The sequence below is a fragment of the Pipra filicauda genome, unplaced genomic scaffold (assembly GCF_003945595.2).
Source record: "Pipra filicauda isolate LSUMZ 115617 unplaced genomic scaffold, ASM394559v2 scaffold118_size2161507_pilon, whole genome shotgun sequence".
Classification (NCBI taxonomy): Eukaryota; Metazoa; Chordata; class Aves; order Passeriformes; family Pipridae; genus Pipra; species Pipra filicauda.
The window spans coordinates 247,544-271,150 of NW_024103640.1; the positions used below are offsets into that span (position 1 = coordinate 247,544).

General features: G+C 45.3%; 1 protein-coding gene across 2 annotated transcripts in view; it reads right to left on the reverse strand.

Annotated features, from left to right (window-relative positions):
* Positions 1–6,807: 6,807 nt before the first annotated feature.
* Positions 6,808–23,607, reverse strand: part of EFEMP1 (EGF containing fibulin extracellular matrix protein 1) — a 42,481-nt gene continuing 25,681 nt past the window's right edge. For both annotated transcript variants that reach the window (XM_027728176.2, XM_027728177.2), the window contains exons 5-11: positions 18,276–18,398; positions 14,816–14,935; positions 12,933–13,052; positions 11,414–11,533; positions 9,818–9,941; positions 9,527–9,722; positions 6,808–8,010 (exon numbers count right to left, since the gene is read on the reverse strand). In XM_027728176.2, coding sequence (XP_027583977.1) covers positions 7,852–8,010; positions 9,527–9,722; positions 9,818–9,941; positions 11,414–11,533; positions 12,933–13,052; positions 14,816–14,935; positions 18,276–18,398 — 962 coding nt within the window. In that variant the 3' untranslated portion in view covers positions 6,808–7,851. The remainder of the gene's footprint in view (positions 8,011–9,526; positions 9,723–9,817; positions 9,942–11,413; positions 11,534–12,932; positions 13,053–14,815; positions 14,936–18,275; positions 18,399–23,607) is intronic.

Here is a 23,607-nt window from a genome sequence, read left to right on the forward strand (position 1 = left end):
CTTTGAGGTGGTGGCAGACGCAGTTGTGGGGCTGGAAAGGGGAGGAAAAGAGTGTAATGGAAATAATGCCTCCTCAAATACAGCTCATTCCCTGGCTTTTTTTTTTCCAGGATGGGGTGGGCAGGTTCCACAGCATCCCCGTGTTCCAATCCACTGGGGCAGTTTGGTGCCTCAGGACTCATTTCTGCCCCGGTTGCTCATGCTGAGATGTCACAGTGGGTTCTTGGGGAAGAGCTTAAAAGCTTTTTTGTTGTTCTTCTGGATGGTTTTTGGCACTGAGGGAACCTGCAGCTCTTGCAAAGCGTTCAGCATCCCTGAGCTGCAATGCTATTGTAACATCAGACCTCACTGGGGTTTGGCTTGGGGCTCCCATCCGGAAGGATTAAAATGCTTGTGTTAGACAGGAATGTTACCCTCGGTAGAAATTTCCATATAAAACCCTCTCCTTGTCCTTTCTCCATATATTCCCCCCATTTGTCTCACCCTTATTTCTTTTTATGGCTGCTTCTGCTTGGCAAACACCACCCTGGTCATAGCTGCGTGTCAGCCTTTGCAGGAGCTTCTGTGGGGCAATCAGGCTCGAAAAATTAAAAAAAAAAAAGGATTCTTTTAGGCTTGTTTTTGGCTCTCTTGGGCTTTTCACCCCATTGTCTGTGCCTGGTGAAGGACGTGCGAGCAGTGGATGGGGTGTGGGGTGACACGGGGGGAACCCCACAGGCCTCTCCCGGTGCCTGGGTGGCCTCAGCGGTGGCTTTTCCCCGTGGGATGGGTCGCCCTGTCCCTGCGTGGGCTGTCCCGGTGCCGCCGTGCCAGGTGGGGTGGCACTTGCACCTCGAGAGCCTGCTCAGCCCTGAGCTGGCAGAGGGCTGTGTGGTTGTTGGCTGCAGCCTCGGCGCCGCAGGGCACGATTTCAACCACGTCTATGGAGACCAATTTCAACATCAAAACAAACCAGCGTAAGTGGAATTTATATTACCTTTTAAAAAGGCGAGTCAACAGAGCTGAGGGCTCTGCTTCGAGGAAGCCTCTTGGGTTTGTTCAGGGAATTACTGCAAATATTTTACGTCCTTTCAGAGACTCCAGGCAACCTCAGGCAGCATCTGCCGAGGACAGCTGTTGAAATAGCCCAGGTTGTGTGGCTGGTCGGGGGATTTTGGGGCCTGTGGTGTGAGAAAACACTCCCCCCATCACCAAATATCCTACACTGTCTAATTTTTGGGCCCAGGCTGCTCTTTCTAAATTTCTAGATAGTATTTTTTCCCCTCCAAAGCAGTGTTTTTGTTTTGGGTGATGGTGGTCCAGAGCAATCAGACCAAAAGCCTGGATCCCAAGTGTCTGAGGGTGTGCAAGTTTAGGTGAGGCCAGAGGCAGAGAAATAATCTGCTGTCCAGAGATGGAAAATATTCCTGCAGCAGAGTCACAGCAGTGGAAGGTGCTGCCCAAAGCCCACTGAAGAGGCAGGTTAAAGATGGGCTGGGGGTGCTTCGCTCCTCCCTCTGAAATGTGCTTGAGTACTCAGTGCTCAGATGGAAAACTGAACCTTGGAAACTCAGTCATAGGTGATTAGAGAGGTTTCACCAGTATGTTTTGTTTTTTCCAAGCTGGTTAGAGCTCATCCCCTCTCCCTCAGCCTGGGGAACAGAGACTTACCAAGCTGCTGGGCTTAACATTTGAAAGCAGGCTGGTTTAGGGATTCTGGCCCGGGTACAAGCATCAAATTATGACAGGGTGAATAGCGACTTAAGTGCTTCCTTTGTGATAGGAGGAGGCTGTGCCAACAAGCTGCCAGCTCAGAGATGTGTTTTAATCACCTGGGTACCTTCAGGCAGGTGGATTTGAGTGGGATGTTGGTACTGCCTGGATCCTCATTTCTTTATACGTCAGCACTGCTGTATCATCCACCTGTACCAGGAATGTGTGAATAACCCTTCAGCAGAGCCTCATTTGCATCTGTGATTGCCACGATGGGAATGTGGTGCCTTTCCAGCTTTTCTTCACACTTCTGTGCCAACAGCCTTTGTGCAAAGCACAGATTGAGGCTTCACAGGAATGTCACTGTGGCCTCTCGACCTCTGTCACTCCAGAAAAACGGGGGCGATAATTTTCAAACTAAGGAAACGTTCCTGCAAAATGTCTCCTTGTGATAGAGCTGGGCAGCTTTCAGCCTGGGAGATGGGAGTTGGAACAACAGGAACAGGCTTGGCTGTAGAGCAGGGAGGGAGAAGGGTTGTTGGAGATGCTCGTTGTGATACATGAGAAGAAAGTACTCCTTGTTTGTCCATGAAATCTCAGTGCTTTATTGGAGATATTCGCTGCATAATTTAGATCTTCCCTCTCCAGCATTCCAGGGCAGAGGCAGGAATCTTCTGACCCCATTAAGGTTTCGTGTTACTATTTTGATCCCTGTTGATTTGGTTTGCAGTACAGAATCACCAGCCTTGCAGGGAGTGCTTGGCGTGTTCGTTCACGTTCTCCACTGCCTACCTACCTACCTTGGCCAGCTTTTAGAGCTCTCCTGAAACAAAACAGCCCTATGAAATATTGGGGGGTAGTATCTAGACCAGCCCTGGGTTGCAAAATTGTTCGGGGAAGAGAAAGCAGCAAATGCAAAGCTCAGTTTTAATCACTCCAAGGGTCAATTCATGTCTAAGTGTGTCCAGAAATGGCTTTCCTGGGAACACCATTGCCTGGAGTGATCTGGTTCCTGCTACCTGGCCCTTGAAGGTGACTCTTTTTGCAAACATTTGCTGCTGACTGAGTTTGCTTTGATGCTTTTGTGGCCGCTGCTGGGCAGGGGGTGAGATCTGGGCACTGACCCCAGCACGGGCAGCAGCCACCCCAGAACCTCACTAATGCAGCATCCATGTGCTCTGTGCAGGCTGCTGCCTTGTTCCTTTGGGTGGCATTTCCAGGTTTCGGGAATGTGGCATCGCAACAGACAGTGCTGAGGGCAGAGCGCCTGGCAAGGGCGTGGAACAGCTTCAGAGCTGATCCTGGCAAACTGGAAATGCTTCCCCTGTGCCTGGGGGTGCCAGGGAAGAGCTCCAGTCCAGGACAGCCACACGTTTAATGGATCCTGGGAGGCTTTCCTGTGGATGTGTGCAGTTACTTCTCAGCCTGAGCTGCACTTTGACATTCCCAGCATCCTGCTGTAAGAGGGGGACAGGACCCAAACTCCACGCTGTGTTCAGGCTGTAGTGCATTTATACAACAGTGTAAAGGTTCAGCTTCATTCCCTGCTCTGTTCCCAGTTACTCCTGATGCTGGATCACCTTTCTGGAGCTGTGATTTCCTTTAGGAATGGTCTGTCATAACCTTGACACTCTCCTGGGAGGTGCTGCTCAGTTCAGTTCCCTTTGCTGTTCAAACAAAGCTGGGATAACTTCCCCCCCCACGTGCATCACTTTACATTTACCCCCTTTGGTTTTATTCTGGCATTTTTTTGCTCGATATTCAGAGGACTGTAAAGGCTCTGTTTTCCAGAGAATGCTCATCTTTACCTGAACAACTGGATATCATCAGCAAAATGTTCTGTTCCCCTTCTTTTAGGCACCTCTTACTTTGAGGCAGGTCCTTCAATGCGTTGCTATTGTGCCAAATTCCTCCTCCAGACACAGGATAGAAAGTTTCACTTCATTTCTTTTGCTGTGGCATTGTCTCTTTTGCTCATTCCCCTAATGTGTGGGTCCCTCCTTGGCCCCATCAGGCTCCTGGGAATTTGTTTCTGCTGTGACTGGAAGAGGCTGGATTTGCCAGCGCAGGCATTTGCAAGTTGCTCCTTTGGCCTGCCTTGTTTGTTTGCACGTGTGACCTTCCACATCTCAGGAACATTTCCATTTTCCATGTTCCTATACAACCTCAGCCTCTCAGAGAATGACTTATTGATTTTAATAATGCCTTTTACCCTGCTGCTTTGGTATGTTGGCTTCCCCTCTGCAGCCCTTCCTCCCAGCTTCCAAAATCTGTTTGTTTTCCTAGTTTCCATGCCGCCTGCAGGAATTCTGCTCTCTTGACTTCCCACTTGGGTGTTTGTTGTATATGTTCTGTATAGGAAACATTCCTCTATATTGCACAGAGATACTCCAGAAACACCCAGAGTGCAGGGAGAAAATGTGACCCTCCAGAGGAGGTGGTCACAGGTTCAGATGTTTCTGGAGTGGCACCGGCAGGATTTAGACCTCGAGGTGTCTGTAACATTCATGACTCTGGTTTCAGAGTTTAACAGCATAACTATGTTGGGTTTTGTCAGCCCAGCTGGCAGGCTGCTCGCTTTCAGAGCTTTTTCTGTGTGCTTGTTCAGGTGAGGCTGGAGCACTGGGAGCTTTTGTAGACCTGCAGAGGGGTATCTTAGGGCCTGGGGGGAGAGAAAAAAATGAATGTTTCATTAAAGCAGTGCAATGAAGTGTGTGTGTGCAGGGCAGGAGCCGCTGCAGTGCTTAGCTGAGAGCAGCACCTCTGAGTGTTTATCCTCTTTGAATAGATATGCACTGTGTGGTTTTACAGAAATATTATTAAAATTAAAAAATATTAATTGCCCAGATGCATTTCTGGGAGGGAGAAGAGATGCAGAGCGCTGATGTTCCTTCTGGGACTGTTGGGATTCTGGATCAGAAAGTGAAATAACTTCTCAGCTGAGAGCAGAAACAGCACATGATTGACAGAGTGGCTGTTGGCAAGCAAAACCTGGAGCTCACCTAGTTCCAGTATTTACAGCACTTTCATCCCCAGCACTTTTAAGCTCACCCAGTTCCAGTATTTTGGTCTGGGTGTCTTGGCCACACAGCCCTTCATCCAGTACCAAGGTGCTGGCTGAGATACCAGAGAATAAATCACGTGACACAACATTTTTCAGCTTTTTCTGCTGAGCAAATAGACACAACAAATGCGAGGCTTTAGAAAGAGTTAACTCTGAGATCACTTATTTAAAAAGAAATTACTTGTTCAACGCACATAATCGATACCGATATAAAATGGGTCTGTGTTTTTTCCCATGCAGGAATGACAAAAGCTGTTGTGCCGTCCTCCAAATCTGCTTTGGCAACTGTAAACCACCCTCATTTTATTAAACAGCTCTCTTTCCTCCTAATATATACAGAACTGTTTGCTGTGTAAACATCTTAACTGCACATCTGCTTTTCCCCAGATATAAAACGCAGTTAACTTTTTGCCCCGCTCACTGAGGCCGCTCACTTTTTTCTGCTGGCCAGATGAAATAAAAACTGGGTTTTGCAGCAGATGCAGCCCAGCTCAGTTTGGAATCCTGCAGGTGTTCCCCCAGCTGGGAAGTGTGGAAACGTGCCATTTCGCTGAGATGATGGGGAGGTTTAGATATGTGAGGGCGTTAAAAATAATTCTCCCTGTTAACAGTGGGCTTTGTCCCTGGTGGGCTCCATGTGCTCCACAGCTGACTGGGGCAGCAGCTGTTCTATATTTTAATGGGAGAGTTATAAAGTTAGAAACATGGATGAGCATTCAAAACACAAGCAACTCTTCGCAGCCATGGAAACGGGATTCAACAATAAACTCGCATTTGTGAGCCTTCCAAACAAAATAATCCCACTGCACTGCCTTCAGGTGGTCTCAGGGAAGTGAATGAACTTGCATTTTGATTTCCTTAAGTTCTGTTTTCTCAGAGTCCTGTTGTTTTTACTCTTTTCTCCCTGTTTTCTGTTTCGAAGAAGATACCAAACTTTGCATGTGATCCTGATTTAGGTTCTTCTCCAACACTGACAGATTTATAGGAGAATCTTTCCTGGGGTGTGTTATTGGTAATGGTCATGCTGGTAGGATATAGAGAGGGCTGAGCAAACACTTTGCTCTCCTATAATTCCTCGGGATTTCAGTGTTCTCTATAATCCAAGTAGCTCTTGAAACTCTTGCTGCACGTTTGCTGCAGCTCTGTGTGTTTTGGGGGGGAGCAGATGGAGCTCTGCTTGCCTGGAGGATTGGAGGGACCTGTGGCTTTCCCTCCTACCAACACACAGGGTTTTTTTGGTGTACAGTGGTGAAAATGATGTAAATATTGGCAGGTCTTGAAGCTAGAGTAAATCCTTGGGGCAGCTTGGGGACTCCAGGGCCGATTTGTGGTTGCTTGATTTGCTCCAGGTGCCCTGGAAGTCGTGGGACTGAAGGGGGAAAAGCCACTTGAGCCTCCTCTGGGCACCTGCTGAGAGAAAACTGCCCATTTTAAACCCAGAAGCAACAAAACCTTTTGTTTCTTGGAGTGGGCAGTGGTGAATTCCACAATTTGGAAGTTAAAAGTTTGAGTAAAACATGCTGGGGGTGAGGGGGGAGGCACAGCTCCTTTGTGGGGAGAGGAAAATGTTAGTTAACAAACTAAGTGTGGAGGTGAGGAATTGCATGGAGAGGGAGAAGGAGCAGACATTTTGCTCAGGACGTGTGGAATGAGGAGCTGCCTTTCCAACCAAGTGGATTTGTGGTGATGAATGGGGAGGAATCTCTGTGGGGAGAGGAGGGAGCTTCCCACAAGCCAAACCCTGGATCAGAGACTTTTCACCACGGAAAACGCCAGTTAAATCCCTCCCTCTGGAGTGGAGTTTTGCTGTCAGTAAAACCAAAGCTCAGTGGGCAACAGGTTTGTCCTTCTGCAAAGGAATTACTTCTTTAGTCTCCCAAGAACTGCACAGACTCAGATCTGGATCATTCTGGCTTTGCAGACTCCCCCTTTCCTGACAGTAACAGTGGTAGTAACAAACCACCTCAAAATAGACTCGGTACAATATGGTAAGAGATCTTTATTTAAAAATTTTGTACATCAAAGGATTAACTGCTACATTTTTTTTTTTAAACAAGAAATAAGATTTTACATATTACAAAAGATGTTATTAGTTCTTGAAAATTAGAAATAAATTTTATGAACACTGTACATGATACATCTGAGTTGTAAGAGCAGGAACAGGACCGAGTGCCTGGCAGTGATATAACTTAATAAGGAAATGCACTCCATTCTTAGTATACAACATAATACTTCTGGAAAAATAGTATGTTAAGTTCTGTCTGAAAATGCTGTATCCCAGTAACTACCAACAGTGTTCTCAGGAGTGTTCTCATGGACATTTGTGCCCTGCCCGGGGTTTTTTCCATTTGGAGTTTCTTTCTTTGTTGGAGGAATGTTCTTCCTATGGTCCATTTTTCTTGGAGAGAGCAGGATGTTATTCCGTGGCATGGTTAACACAGTCTGCATAAAAAACCTGATGCAAAGCATTTCTCACAGTGTAACTTCACCTCCAACCCAGATTAGAAAAACCCACTGTGATAGCACATAAATGCCTACAGAAATAGATTTTTATTGCCTGTTACCTTTTGTTACAAAATAGTTAAAAAGAAGAAATATATTTCAGCTTATGGGATAACCGTTACTTTGTGTATCATTCAGACTACATAATTTTTTTTCTTTTTTTTTGAGATTCAGTGTAGCTGCATTAGAATTTAAAACAAAAAAAAAACCAACACAGAATATCACTTTAAAATGGCATGACCTATTTGGCTGGGGAGGGGGCGTGAGGTTGTACAGGATACTATGAACATACAGTTCTCATACAAAAGCGTAGTATGGATCTAGTCCAAGGAAGGTAATAAAAAAACCCAAGATTTAAATCTTTATACACAAAGTGACAATGCCCATGTTATACTATGGAACACATCTACTAACTGGGAATTACAGGCGTAATGCGTGAATAAAAAGATACCGACTTACTAAACGAATTTTTTTTGTTCTTTTTTTTCTTAAAAAAAAAAAAAAAAAGAGAGCAAAAATCTATAAATAAAATAGTAAGTGCTTTCTCTCAGGTAATATCTTTGGCTGCCGTGGTGCCGGGGGCGCGGGGTGCCCTAGAAGGCGTAGGGCCCCACGATGATGGTTAGCCGCAGCACCGAGCTCGTGCGGTAGTTCAGGCTGTTCACCGTCAGCATCTCCAGGTCCACGATGTGCTCGCGGGGCCCCGCCAGCGACTTCACCAGCACCAGCATGGCGCTCACCGCGCTCGTTTGCTGCGGGGACAACAGAGCTGGGCTCAGTCACGCGCCCCCCGGGCCTCACCCGTGCTCACAAACACAGGGCAGGGCTGCTTGGAGCGTTTTGGGGCAGCCCTGACTCGTCCCACACCCGGCCTGGCTGCAGGGAAAGCTTCGCCTGACCCAGAGGGGGAAACTGTGCTGCTGACTCTCCCAGGGCAGGCTTTGTTTTTATCCCCATCTATCAGCTTTTAAAATGGAGAGAATCAGTAAAAGAAGAGGCTTAATGTCTTTAACAGGGGTGTTGCTGAGGGGAACTGTCATTTCACGGCTCGTTCTCCAGAAGTCGTGCTCTCCTGGTAAACTCTGGGAGTCTTTGCCACTGGGCTGTACCTACTGCCATCCCCACCCTGCACTGCTCCAAAACTTGCTTCCCAGGCTGGGCTGGTGCTCCTGGGGAAGGTCTTGGCCATGGCATGCTGCTGCTTTGGTAAATGGCATTGTCATTCCCAGGTGATGATAAAAGGGAAAACTCCCTCTCTCCCTTTGCCTACTGCAAACATTTTCTCACCATATCACAAGAATGGGGTGTGCAGATGAACCCAGTGCATCTGCTGTATCCAAGACCCAGCTCAGAGCTTGACTAAACCAGTAGGAATAACTTCCCAGTAAGCCTTTGTTTACCACAGTCCCCTGGCAGGAATAAACACGTGCTTCCTTATTTAAGGCCTGTGCTTCCTTATTTAAGGCCTGTGCTTCCTTATTTAAGGCCTGTGATTTCTTTTTGGGTGCAACAAGAGGAGGTTGGAATTGTTACTCTAAGAGTCAGTCTGAAGGTTAGACTGGGGTCTAACCCAAGTGAGACCTGGAATGATCTTGTTCTTATTCTACGCAAAGAACTGTTTGCATTTTGGGGGTGGTGATGGGGTTTTGGTGTGTAATAAATCCAGGGAAAAGGACTGGATTATAGGCTTATGTCAGAACAAGTGAGATTTAGATGAGCAGTCCCTTGTTCCCATCTTGGGGAAACATGGTGCAAATGGCAATGCCATACCCTTGCTACACCTGTTGGATCAAAACCCCTTAACCCCCAGATTTGAAGGAAAATAACTAAAAATGACAAACCTTCCAATTAATATATTTCTGACAGAAGCTTTTGTGCTGATTCTGTTTTACTGAGTATAAAGCTACACACGAAGGAAAAGGATTTCCCAGCAATTCATAAATATTACAAGGGTCCAAGAAAATCAGATTTCCTCCAAAAACCCTCGAAAAGCAGATGTTCTGGACACTTTGAGTCATATGTATCTACTTGAATGCGTCCCACCAACAGGAAACAGTGTTGTTCCAAGTGGTTTTCTGAAATAGTTGCAGCACTAAATGAATCTAATATAAAGCTGTCGTAAATTGGGCTGAGCTTAGCTTGGGACGATTTTTTTTTTTTTTGTGCCAGATGAGAAATGTAATTAAGGTGGTTGTCCAGGGACTCTGTGTGTAATCCCCTCATAAATGTTTCTACCCGGGTTGTAGGTGCAGCTGCAGCCATACTCACCCTCAGGTAGAACTCCCCGTTCTCGTTGCCGGACTTGATCCGGAAGGTGTTGATGGTATTGGGGTAGATGGTGGTGGCCTGGATCTGGAAGATGTCGGAGGGCACCGTCCTGTCGGAGCGGATGCTCATGTACTTGTACACCACCGAGTAGGGCAGCTCCCGGCAAATGGCGTTGGACACGGGGCACACGCAGCGGCTGCGGCACACACAGGGGCACACACAGGGGCACAACACGTTAGCACAGCGCTCCCTGCTCCGGGGGAGCCGAAAGGGAGGGAATTCCCCTCTTACTTCTCGGATGTGAGCACGTAGGGCTCCTGGCAGGGATTTCTGGGGTAGCAGCGGAACCCTCCGTGGTAGTTCCAGCAGATCTCGTCCTCTCGGCATTCGTTGGTTGTCTCGCACTCGTTGATATCTGGGAGACAGGAAGAGGGACTGGGTAGCAAACTCGTTTCCATCGTTGATAAACATACTCTCTGTGCCTTCAGAACAACCAAAACCCAGCCCAGCCACCTGCTTGTCAGAAACCCCTCAGGTTTCAGTGTTCTGGCTATAAAGGATTTCTCCAGGCAAAAGTGGAATAACCTTTTTTTTGTTGAGTGTTAAGTAAGACTGCCCCAAATCTTCGTTCGCGAAGCCTAGCCATGAAGTAAGACTGGACATCTTAGTTGAGTGGAGATAGACATTAATCCCGTGTAATCCAGCTGTGGAACCACTGTAAAGTTTCTCATTAGCAAAGAAGAACTTTACAGCAGGAGGTGTCCTGAAGACAGAGGGGAAAGGTCTCAAAGAAGAATTGATTTCCTGCCTTTTGTCAGTTCTCATTTCTAATAAGCTGGGTTTCATGATCTAAAATGCTTAATTAATGGTGCATTTTAACTTAAATAGCTTCGAAAGGAGTAATGAAAACTTGTTTATTGGGCAAAGCAGAGCTTCCTTTTTTGCCTGGGAGAAGAAGCCTGGAGGGAGGTGGGGACTGTCATCCCTGCACTGTATTAATGCTCCTTTTCCTGTCACTGCCAAAACCCCACTGTCTGCCTACACAGACTCCTGAATTTCAGAGGCACAGGAAGGATTTATTCAAATGTAATTAGATCTTTTAGATTCTCCAAGTGTCCCACAACATTCAGTACCAATTGCTGTTAAGGTAGAAAAGAAATTAATCTGAATTTTGTAAGAAATTATATTGATAAAGAAGAGCTATTTCCTCATCTCTTCTGCCAATAATTCTACACCTGTTCATTTCTAAAAATAAGGGCTTTTAAAACAGGTTCTGAGTTGCAGAAGCAATGGGTCTTGAGCTTAATACATTGTTCTGCAATATTCTGTAACAAGATGACAGACATTTAACACCAGTGAGGAAAAACCACGAACTTGAAAACCCTGGCATTCGGTGGCACCTGGCCAGAACATTTATTTTTCTAAACACAAGTTATCTAAGCTGCTGAAGGCTTGCTTTTTTTTTTTTTTTGGTCTTCTGTTATCAGAACAAACATATCTTCAATTTCTACTGTGACTGGATTTAGGAATCTCTCTAAAAAGAAACATGATATAAAGCCATGTTTCATGTTTGTAAAAAACAGCCTGATTTTATTGAGGGATGTTTGACTCTGAAACTTGGACCCACTACCTCAACATCTTAAGTTTTACCTGGGGGTTGCAAACCCTGGAATTTTGTCCTAGGAATCTGAAGGACTTGGAGTTTGAGCTGCAAGATTCAAATGAGATTAATTGAATATCTTATAATCACCAAATGCTTTATCAGCATATCTTCTGCTGACAAAATAATAATCCTGGCATGAAATGTAACCATTTAGAGAGTGGATATTCTTAGTCCTGGCTGAAATGGTGCTAATAAAGGCAGGGTTTTGAGGTGAGGGCACTTACCTTGACATGTTCTGCCTCCCACTACCTGGTATCCTTCAGGGCACACGCAGGAGAATTTTCCTGGCTCGTTGACACACTGGTACTGACAGATATAACTTGAGGTTCTGCATTCATCAGTGTCTGCAGAGAGCAAAGAGCTCAGTTATTGCCTCTTAACTTCTGCCTTGTTACACAACTAAATGGAACAGCTAAATGCTTCAAAATAAAAAAAAAAAATCAGTCTACAAAGAATGTTGTAAAAAACCTCAGATGTGCTGCTCAGTGCCTCCAAGACAGATGGAAAGGCCAGTTCTGCTGGGGTTTTATCAATAACCTTCCAGAAGGAGAGTTTGGGGTTTGAGGAAGCAGAAGCTAAATTAGGCTTCAGGATAGGTTTGGGAAAATAACTCCTGAAAGCCTTGTATACTTGTAGTATTCCAAAGTGGGATTACTTTGAGGGGGAAAGAAACACAGATGTGAGATTAGTTAGTAAGGCAAAAATGTTGCCTTTGTACTTGTGCCCTGTGCTAATGGAGTAGCTCTTTGGGAAAGAGGAAAAGGGTTTTTTTGCCTTCTAATAATATTCAGTGTATCCCATTCTCCTGCTTTTTTATCCCTGTGTAACCATCATTTCCCAGTGAGAGAATTCTGGTGCGGAACAAAATTTCCACAGTGAGTGCCATTAACAGGAAATTCATTTAAACCTCCCAAAACTGGGGATTGGCTTGGGAAACAGCAGGAGCTCCCTCCTACCACCTCTGAGGCTTGAGCCCAGCTCTGGGTTCGAGGTCAGGGATGTCCTTGGAGGCTGCATTCTTGCTGCTCCCTGTTCTGTTCAAATAGGATTAGCTTAAGCAGCTTGGCCAGGGAGCATCTGGGAGAGCTCTTCCAGCTCGTTCGGGAGGCAGCGCCCAACCAGAGACCTCTCTGGCTCCAAGGCTGGCAGAAAGGACGTGGGGCTTTCAGGGTGAGATCACCGGGGTCCAGAAGGGGATTAGAGCACCCCCGTGGAGGCTCTGGCAGAGGAAAGGGAGTGTGGATTGTATAATCATCAGGAGACACGCTGTTTGTGTACACAGGCCTGAAAGCACCTCAAAAGCACAATTGTCGCTTCCTTCACGTCAGAAATCCGGAGGGTTGGTTTCCAGAGGAGCCCAGCAGCACAGAGAATTGCCCTTGTTTTTGGTTTGCATTCCTTTCCAATTCATTTAGTGGTCATCAGCATCAGACCACACACAATTCCAGGGAGTTTGGGAAATAAGGGCTCCGGAGCCTTATTCTTCCCAGCTGTTTCCCAGGTCTTGTTTGGCACTTATTGTAGAGATACCCACCCCTCTCTGTACCTCAATGCAGCCACTCAGGTGTGAATTAGCCACATTTGCACCCTAAAAATAAATGTCTTAAAGGTTTTGGCTCCAAACTGCACCCACTCAAGGGTGGCTCCACTTGAATTATGTCCCTCAGTTCACAGAAAAGCGTCTGGGAAAACAAAAACAGGACAAAAAGTTGCTCTTCCAAGGCACAAAAAGCAATCACTCACCTTCACAGTTGATTCTGTCACTGCTTAACTCAAAGCCTGGGTTGCACTGACAGATGAAAGAACCCAGGATATTGTAACACTGTTGTGCACATGGGTTATTGGCATCACATTCGTTTATGTCTGAAAGGGAAAACAACAGATACTTACCCTGGGTGGGTGGTAATTAGGCTCAATGCATCAGTCCTCAGGCCGGGCCTACTGCTCAGCAGCTCAGCTGACTCTCCCAATGGAGATCTGCCATCACTGCAGCAATGTTAGAGCTGTGCTTTACATTCCATGTAAAAAAGAGCGTTTTTCCAGGAATGGGAGTTATTCTAATGCGTGATGAATTCTCCCAAAAATGTTTAGTGTGGCTATTAAACTCCACATTCCAGCCTCCTTTTTTTTTTTTTTTCAGGTATGAAATGCCAAGTCTCTATAAATAATTGATATAAGGAACACATACTGATAAGACCTCTCAGCATGCAGTGGTTAAGATTTATTTGAGCTATTTATTACCCTTAAAATCGGTTCTTTGAGATTCCATTGCAATTATAACACGGGCCTTGGAGGCCAGTGGGGTTTTGCAGTGCTCTGAGGCCTGGCCCATGTTGGGGGAAGGTATGTTTGTGTGCTGCCTGTTTTCCGTGGTGCTGCCCATCCCCAGAGCACTTGTGAGGACACTGCTGTGGGAAGGGAAGCAATTTTTAGTGGGAAGTTTATAGAAGTCTAATCACCTCTGGCATCTATAAGCCTTGTTTTTCCACAGGCTGTTGATTAACTGCTGCTCCTCTGCCATTCACTCCATAGATTTCCCTGTGTTTTCCCTTGTATTCCTCCCCTGCATGTTTTCCATTCATTTTTGTTTATCAGATAATGAGGAGAAGCTTCATTTGGAAAAAAAAACCCTCTGAGTTCGTGGCTTTTGCAAACACTTATAAATGTCAGCAACAGTGTAATTTAGAGATACAACTGAAAAATGACAAACGTTGGGCACCCAGAAAAATGAGACCAATGAAGAGGATATTAATCCTCTGTATGATGAACATCCTAGTCCTGAAAAGGAGTCATAATAGGGGAAAACTCATCACAGATTTTTTTTCCTTCCTTTTTTTTTTTGTTCTTTTCTGGCAACAGTGCAAAGAATGCACATCGTGCAGATGGTACCAGAAGGGAAAAATATAGATTACAGCCAGAAAGAACTTCTGACCATCTCCATCACCAATCTCTTGATTTTCTTTTTTTTTTTGGCCATTCTTTCTGCACTCCAGACACAGTTACCCTTTTATCATTACTCTAATCCTTCTAGAACAGAGCCTGTGATTTCCAATTTGACATAAAGTCCTAAAGTTTTACTATCAAGCATCCCTTAGTGTTTTATTTCTGAGGGGAAGATCACTGCTGAAAGGCCATTTTTGGCGACCTTTGTTTTAATTTTTAGCATTGTTTTTTCTAGATATTCAGATGTGACCCAGCTGCTTTCTTTCCTCACTACACTGCCCAGGTGCTGAGGATAATTACACTTAACTGCAGAGGTTTAGTCCTGGTTCCCTTGATTTGCCAGTTCCAGCCTTCAGTGTGTGAACTGGCAGTGATATTGGGGAAGCCAATGATAATGCAAACTGAAGGAATAATGACTATTAAATATGAAATTAATTAATATTAAACAGTGATTATAAACCTCCCTGCCAACCAAACAGCTCAATAAGGCTCTAGTTTTCCCTCTCCCCCTCCCGTCCTTGGATCCCTTGCAGAGGAGCCTTTCAGAGCAGCCACGCTCTGTGTCACCGGTTGCTCTTTATTTCCCTCGAGTGGGGCTGGAAACACTGCCATGCCAGCCGTGGCAGAGGGGATCTGTGTCCCTGAGCGAGGCGGGGTGTGACTCCATGCAGGGCATTCCTTACCCACGCAGGTGTGGTTGTTGGATGCCAGCTGGAAGCCGGCGTTGCACTGGCAGTAGTAGGAGCCGGGGGTGTTGACGCAGCGGTGGTGGCAGTAGGGGGGCAGCGTGCACTCGTCGATGTCTGCGCCACCAAAAAACAGGGGTTAGTTCCAGTGCAGCCACAGCCCTTCCCTGCTGCTCTCTGTGTCCCAGGAAACTTAACTGCGCTTGAAAAAACCTCACGTGAGCCTAGGTATTGCTTCTACGGATATTAACAGGGATACTCTTTTTTTTTTCCCTTTAAGTATGGTTTTTTTATAACAATTTTTTATGCTCAATGCACATCTCAACTTGATTTTTGTGTTCACTCCCCCAGTACTGCTTGATCTGGTTTATTTAGTGTAGGTAAAAGTCCACGTTTGGTTCAGCTTTTCCCCCGGGCTCCCTCAGGATCAGACACGATGCCGACAGCACAGGGAGAGTGGCTTGGAGCTCGTATTCCCAAAAACTCATGTGCAGTGCTCCTAGCACACACTAAATCTTTGCAGCTCCATTAGGAACAGTCCAGATTTTCTGTGCAAGTCCAGGGGAACGGTGAGGAGAGAAAATTAATGGGCTTGGAAAGGAAACAGGTGGTGCTTTTGCAGGGATCCCCAGAACCTGCCTCACTCCCCAAGGAGCTGCCATTGCTGCCTGTCCTGGACACCTCTCCAGGTACCAGCACCTGGCTGTGCATCTCGGGCAGTAAGAACCTTCCCCACATTCTCCCTGATTTGAGGTGGAGCAGCTGCCTTTCCAAGCGTCAGCATTCCTGGTGTGCATCAGAGCAGGGCTTTCACCTGCCAACCACACCAACCTGGACCAGCCCATTCCTCTCCCTCTCCGTGTTTTCAAAGGTTTCCCTGCGTTCTGGAGGAGATGCTGCCTCTGGTTTTGCCTGGAATACACTTTTATTATCCCATTCTGGTGCCTTAGCTGGGCCTGCTGGAGCTTGGTGGAGCGATCCACGCCGTGCTCCCAACATGTACACAATGGGAGATTTCAAAGGATCAACACTCACACAAATAATCCCAGCACTCCCTGGAACAAAGAAAGGCACTTCCCATATCCATGCCAGATCTTGAGTTTCCTACCTCCAGCTGTTTCCACCATGGATGTGTTTAAAAAGAGGCCAAGACTTTTTTTTTTTTTTAATAATGAGGAAAGTGTTTGTTTTAATATCAAGTGAAAAAAAATCATCTTTGGAAATTAACCCTTTCCTTGTCAAATCTGCAGTTGCCGTTTGGGGCTGAGCTTTAGTGGAGTGGTTTGGATGGTTCTGAATGAAAAGGCTTAGGCTGGAAAATTCCTGGCTGTCCATACAGTAGCAATTGTCACTGTGACTCCTTTGTGGTGGAGGGAGAAATTTGGAAGTGGAAATGGAATAAATCAGGAGACACAGTAGATTTCCATCCTGGACTTTTACAGGACTAAGCTCTTACAAATTACTGCTTAAAAATAAAAGCATTATACAATATAGGTGTACGAGCAATGCTTTGCTGCTTAGGCACTGCATTTATACACAGAAATACTTCCAGGATCTGGCTCTGGTTCAGAGGGAATTTTCCTGGTGGGATTGGGCACCTCAGCTCTGTGCAGATCTAAGGGCTGAGCATCATCTAATCCATTGGGCCAAATCTTCTGTTTGAAGTGATGCTGGAAAACAATTCATTGTCTCTGCAATCATGCATTTCAGAAAAGGCTAATTTGGCAGTGTGTGAACAATAAAATAAAATAAAATAAAAATCTAAAAAAAAAGACAGGAATTATTAGTGAATTTAGATTAAAATCAACCAATTGTTAAAAATGTCTTTTTTTTTTTTTTTTTCCCCTCCTTTTGCCTCGAAGCCAAAATAGTCTGGAAAAATTTCTTTCAAATTTGAGAAACATTTCCTCCCATATGGAGAACCTCTATCAAGATCTGGCCCCGAGAACATTTTCTGGCTGAGCTGTTAGAAAAATCCCCCAAGACAGGCTTTATTCTGAAATGCTGACAGGACTAACTGTTGGGATGTACTTCTAATTTAGGTCACTGTGTAATATGTAACACAGGTGTTATCCTTGGGCTTGACCTAAATAGGAGAAGGGAAATTTCCCTTTCCAGACATCTTCATGTATAGATTTAGATGCATAAAAGTGAGTCCAGTGAGACTTTCAGTCAGGACCATGGGGCTTATTATTAGAAGTGCTGTTGCGTGGCAGTAATATAATTTACCTGCTCTAAAAAACCTAAATAAACCCCAGATATTAAAAAAAAAAAAAAAAATAAGCAAAGCAATTCCTCTACCTTCATTCCAAATTCCTCATCCTACTCCTGCACAGGGAACTGGGAAAAATCAGATACACCTGTGTTTACACCAGTCTGACAGTTCAGGGCCTGATCTACATTTCTTAAGAAAGAGATAAGAATTTTTGGGTTTATTTCTACAGCCCTTGGCTTGGAACCTTGAAGAAAGAGCCATGCCCAGGAATTTAGGTTAGAATAGGTATGTACTAAAACCTCTCCAGTTTCTTACCTGTATGGCCTTTTGGGAAGAGATTAAAACCAAAAATCAACAACTTCTTATGCATTTCAAGTGTAGGATCCCCGAGACAAAAAGAGGAAAACCTCAAATTCTGCTAAGGACAAAAAAACCCAACCCCAAACCAGTGTCCTGTGTCTTACAAGAGGCTGCCTCGAATATCACCTCGTGATGTACATGTTTGACTCTCTTGGTTCATGGTTGTTTTTAGGATGTGGCAGACCCGAGGCTGCAGTGCCTAGAGGAGCCATTAATGCCCTGGAATTGTGATTCAGGAGGTGTTAAGTCAAGGCTGAAGGAGCAGAGCACTGGCACTTTGGCACAGGGATCCCAGATGAGGCTGGAACAGGGAAGATGCCGTGTTTACCCTGCACTCGGGTTTAATTTCATGCTGTACTTGCACAGGTCCCAAGGGTGTGCCAAGGGCTTATTTTGGCACAGGGAATAAAGCCTGGGGGTTTACAGGTTGCAAATCTCATATACCTGCATTCAGAGTTTCCATCTCTTTCATTTACTCATAAAATCAAGCCCTGGCCAGGCTGCACAGGGATGAGGTTTGGGTGGAGGCAGTGCTGCTCTTACAGCTCTGCTGCTGAGCTCAGGGCAAGGATGGGCTTTGGTTTGCTGCCATCATAGACCTATGGCACTACCTGGGACATCAGGCAACACCCCACCACCAACAATAAACACAGTGGGAAACACTGGAAAATCCATCTTGTGGAGTTCAAGTGTTGATTGTGCTTCAAACAGTTCCTCGCTCTGTTTCAGTGGTTAAGGACTGTGCTAAGGTCACTATCCCGTGGCATTCCCCAGTGGAATAGCTATTTTACACCACACCCCCACCCACTTCATGATCAACATAAAGTTTCTACCATAGGTGATGAGAGAAACCTACTGAGAGGGATCCAGAGCAGCACTTACCAACACACTGGTCCCCTCGCTTCTGGTAACCGGGAGGGCACTGGCAGCTGAAGGACCCTCTCAGATTGACACACACTTGGTCAGCTCGACAGGTATGGGTTCCAGTTGCACATTCATCTATATCTTTATTGAAAAAAAAAAAAAGGCAAATGCAATATTAGTATTTAAATGAATTACAATGTTTAGCCTTCGAAATGCTTTGCCTTCAAGTTTCCCATAAGCGAAGGCAGCAAAGTTCAAATGTATCCCAGGATGTCATCTCAACACTTACTCCATTTGCAGGATTTAAAATGTTACCAAATTTCTGACAGCTTTGAATTCCGATAGGCTGCATTTGTAGATATTTTCAGATGTGGTTATTTAAAACAGTCAAATCCTTTTATTTGTCAAATACCATTAATATTTTGTACTTATTGGCCTAAAACTTTCTGTGAACTTCTTGCAGCTTTATCATATTTTAATAATTTGACTTTGTTGGTTTGTTTTTTTTCCCCCCCATGGTGGTTGGATGTTTCATGTTGAATTACTCTGGAAAATTTCAGCAGATGTAGTTCAGCCCTTTCTCAAGGAGATGAGTTAGAAACATGTTGTTTTGCTGATACTAAGAAGGCTCTGGTGATCTCTCTTGCGTGGTTCTCGTGCTCCACGCTTTGGACAGGGACTTGGAACTTGGGATGTGGTGGCCTTCCCATCAGGAAGAGATCTGCCTCTTGTCATTCCCATGAAAATTCCCCTAATTCAGTCAATCTGTTCCAGCCTTTGGAAACGGTTTCCGTGTGTTTGAACAGCACAGCTAAAAACGCGAGGGCTTCTCAGAGTAATTCAGGCAGCTTTTAGTTCACACTGAATGCAGGTTTATACAAGCATAAACCAGCATTTTCATTTTGCCTATTCATTATAACTGCTGGAGGTACTTAATTATAATTAAACTGCATGTGCTGACAAATGAATTACAACTTGCTTTCTCATCTGAACATCCAGAAATGTTGGAGAGCTTTTTATTGTAACATGACACAGTACAGTGAAATGACTTTTTAATTTTGGCATCCTACACAATTTGGAGACTCCAGGCTGAATAAACAAATTCCTTAAAACTTATGATCTCTAGTTTACAAATCTCAGCTGACCTCTCTATTTGTATAGGCACTGGGGATGTTAGAACATCACCAGTGGCAGATTCTGGGTGGTGCTTTGGAAAAAATGATGGATTCTTTCTCATAACAAATGAAAACAATTTTGACCACAAGATTCAACAAAAAATAAACCATCAACAGTTTGAATTAATTCTCAACGTTTGCCCTTTCCCCAAATGTCCAAATATTTTACATACATTTTCTCCTTATCTGACGGGGGAAATAAAGCCCTTTTCTGTTAGGCTGGGCTTTGCATTTGTGCCCAGTGTCAGTCCTAAAGCTGCTGGGTCGGTGCAGGACTTGCTGAGCTCACTGTTGTGTCCTGACACCTGAAAAGCACATTCCCAGGTGTAAAGATTTTCAGGGAATACAACTGGCTGCCTCCTACCCCCCTGGCACATCATTAACGCTGGAGCCAAAGCACAGGGCAGCTCGAGGCAAGTCTTTGCAGGGACCTCACTGGGCTTTGCATGTGCTCCTAATTCCTATAAAAGCTGGGAATAAAACGGCTCAACACTTATACAGCTCCAGTCCTTTTTGTTGCAGAGTGTGCTGGAACAAAGAGAGTTTATTTGATCTTTGGGAGCTTCATGTATGAGTAAATGCAACGTGAGTTCCCTTTTAAGGTGGATTAGTTAAAATGCATGGAATAATAAGCTGCTCCAGCTAAAATGATTCAGACTAGATTGACTTGTGCACTCAGGCTCTTTGGTTGCTCCTGATGGGAAGTTCAGTTTCCAAGAGGAACAATTATCCCAAATTAGTTTTAGCCTGCTGGCTGCCTCCTCTTTTGGAAAACTCTTGGAGGGTTTGAAGTTATGGCCAGAAAGATCTGGGTTTATGAGAACAACCTTGTCTTGAGACTTGTTCCAAGGAGTCCTTTAGAGCTCTCTGAAGCCTCTTATTCCGTGAGGATCCTGGCCTGGGTGGTGTGTTCTCTGTGTCTGTGTGTCCTGCCCGTCTTCCCCATGCCAGGGAAATGTCTGTCAGGAGGTGGAATATTCTTGGTGGGCTTCAGAAGAGCTTCACTGTGGCTACTCCACATCATCACAGCAGTGCTTCCATTTGTGACTGGCTGCTGGCTGGCTTTTGTTGGGCTGTGATTCCCTGGGCAGTGTTGATCTGGGATCCCTGCTGTGTCCGTGGGTGTTCTGTGTATCTGCAGTTGGGCAGGGGCTGACTGAACTCTGAGCTGATGGTTCCAGCTTGTTTTCCCAGTCACATCCCCTCCGTAGGGAAATCAGTAACTCCCAGGTCTTCATTGTTGTAAGAGCTTATTTTTCCAGTAATCAGACTTTTCCAGTCCATGAGATCCTCAGGTTTATCATGACTTGCACAGTGCCCTCTGAGTCTGTGACAGTGATCTGGAAGCTGCATCAATTCCTGCTTCTAAGGCAACATTCCTGTATCCAATGCCACAATCTGGGAATGAGATGGTGGTTAGACAAAGCAGATATTTTTCCTTATGTTCTACCACCTCATTCCATTTGATCTCTCTTGGCAAAATCCCTGGGCTGAAGTGTGAGCAGTGAATGAGGGCGTTGGGAATCCGTGGATTTGGTTCCTGCCTGGTGCACACTGATTTGGTCCCTGAGAAGACTCTGCAGTGTGGAGCAAGGGTGTGATAGAAACTCTTCCAGGGACACCACAGAGCTGCCCAGCTTGAATCCTGAGAGCAAGATGACTGTGACCTTTCCTCTCCTGCATGAATGTTTAATAATGTGTTACGTGCATGTGTGTTTATGATAATTAAAAAAATTAAAACAAGACTCTCCGCTGCACACACTTGTCCCTCCGGGGAGAGGGTGAGAGAACAAACATGTGACAGATGTTTGTCATGTTGCTTAATGCACTACTGGAAAGCACTCAAGATACCACAGTGATGAGTGCACTATAAGAAACAGATCTAGAAAGAAAATATTGGGCTTTTACAAGCTCATTCTTGAGCATCTTTCCTCCACATCCTCTTTTCCAAATTTGGTGTCATCGTGATAAAGTTCATTTCCATAAGTGTTGCAGCAACTTATTCCACAGCTGAAGCTTCTGCCTTAAGCCTGATAAGAAAACACCTGAAATCACTCTCAACTCATTGCTCATCAACTCGGTTTAAATTTAATTTCTAGATGTTACACATACCTTTGTTCACCCAGGTAAGCCACATAAATTCCATCAGTAACCAGTAATAAAGTGGTCTTCTCTTTTAGTGTTACCCTTTCTTTTTTTCTTTGTATTTTCTGATCTCAGCTAGCATTTGTAAGGTTGTGCTGTTCACCACAGATAAATGAGAGCTGCAAGTTTGTGTTAAATTGTTAAAAAGCCTGAGTGGTTGTTGATTATTGATGCATGCAACCTGTGAAATGTAGATTAATCCTTACACTCCCTGAATCTCTGAGTCTGGTGGAAGATGTTGCTCAGATTTTAATTCCCAACCAGTTTTTCTCTGGACAGTTAGAGCCTGTGCAGGTGAAAAATTCCTCTGGAATAGCCTAACAATCCTTTTGCTGATCCACATCTCATGGAAATGGAGCTGGGTTCCCTTCAGTGCCTTGATCTTTGTAGTAATTGTACTCAGATAATTCACTAGGCCACTCAAAAGCCAACTTATTATGGGGTCTATTTGTACTCTGGTTATAAAAACAGTTGTAAAATGTGTTAGGATTGAGCACTTTACTTTCAGTGTGTTGTTTGTAAGTGTTACATCCAGAATTCTGCACTGACAGTTCCAGAGTCAAGGACCTGGGGGATTGCAAAGCACAGAATTCTCAGAACTCTCTGGATTCAGGTCCATTAAAGTGTCACGAGAGTCTTCAATTAGATGACCCTCATTCTGTTTTTCCCACAGGTTTGTGCTGGGTCAAACCTTGCAGTGCCCAGAGTGGGTGGGGTGGGGTGGCCTCTGTCAAGTTGCAATGACTTTGCTGCTGTATAAAAACCTTAAATTGAGTGAGGAGTCAATGGAGAAAGGAGGAGGAATATTACAATTAAGGACACGGTGTCTCAAATTCCATGTAAAGCCCCACTGCTCTTTCAGAAATGTTTATCAGATCCTCAACTGTGTGTGGTAAATAGGGCCACCAGCCCCCAGTGACTCATCCTAATAGAAATGCTGCCTTCTGCAGCACTTTCCAGGGCTGCCCTGGGAAGTTCCTTTGGGAAGGTTTAGGTGTCCATGCCCCCGTGCAGGTTAAGGTCTGCACAGGCAGCTGTTTGGGGTTGCAGGGTGCTCCAGCGCTAGTGTGAGACCACAGAGGGCAGCAGGACTTGCTCCTGGATTCCTTCAAAATACAAATGCACTGGCATTTCATAGCTCTAATTCCATAAGGCTCACTAATGGCTATACCCAGTGATTCCCTCATTTTCCAAAAATGTGCCCGTGCTCCCTCCTGAAGTGATTTACACACTTCTGTCCTTCCCTTGCTGACTTTGGCAGCTCCTCTGCATTTCAACCACCAGTTGTGTACAAAAATTCTGCCTGACCTGCTTTTTAGCTTTCCCTAAACCTCGTGGATGGTTCCCTCTTCTCAGGACAGCGTTTCCCTTCCCTGTGCCCTCCCCTCTGTCAGGCTCTTATCTACATCCTTAATATTTTCCCCCTGGTCTCTCTCTGAGCTCCGGCCCTGGCTGGGTTCCCTCCACGCCGTGACTCACTTTTCCCAAACCCCCTGACTCATGCTGCTCACTCACTTATGCAACAGCCTAATCTCGGCGATTTGCCTCCTGTCAGGAGGAGAAGCACAAACTCGGGGGATGCATTTCCCCAGGGCTCCAGAAACAGAGAGAAAAAACAGCAATCCACATCTGCCTTCCTCTTATTCGAGCCACTTAAGCCTTTCCTCCTGCAGCACATCCCTGTAAGTTGTGCTCAGGGCTGGGGAAGTGTTTTCTTAACTAACTCGAGTGTGTTTTACTCCTGTGACTGAAGTGCTCAGCTGCTCGCTGCCTCTCACAATATTGCCACGTGCCACAGCATCTTCTTGCTCTCCTTGGCTGGGCACGTACCCATCTGTCAAAAGAACTCGCCAAAGAATGGTAGGCTGCTTTTCTCTGTTCTGGCCTGTAGCAGGATATTCCACCAGGTAAAAAAGAGGGTTCTTAAAATGATTTTGTAGGATTAAAATTCTTATCTCTGTCCCCACTGAGCAGCACCAAAGGACCGGCTGCTGACTGGTTTACAGAAATGTAAATGCAGGATGATCCCA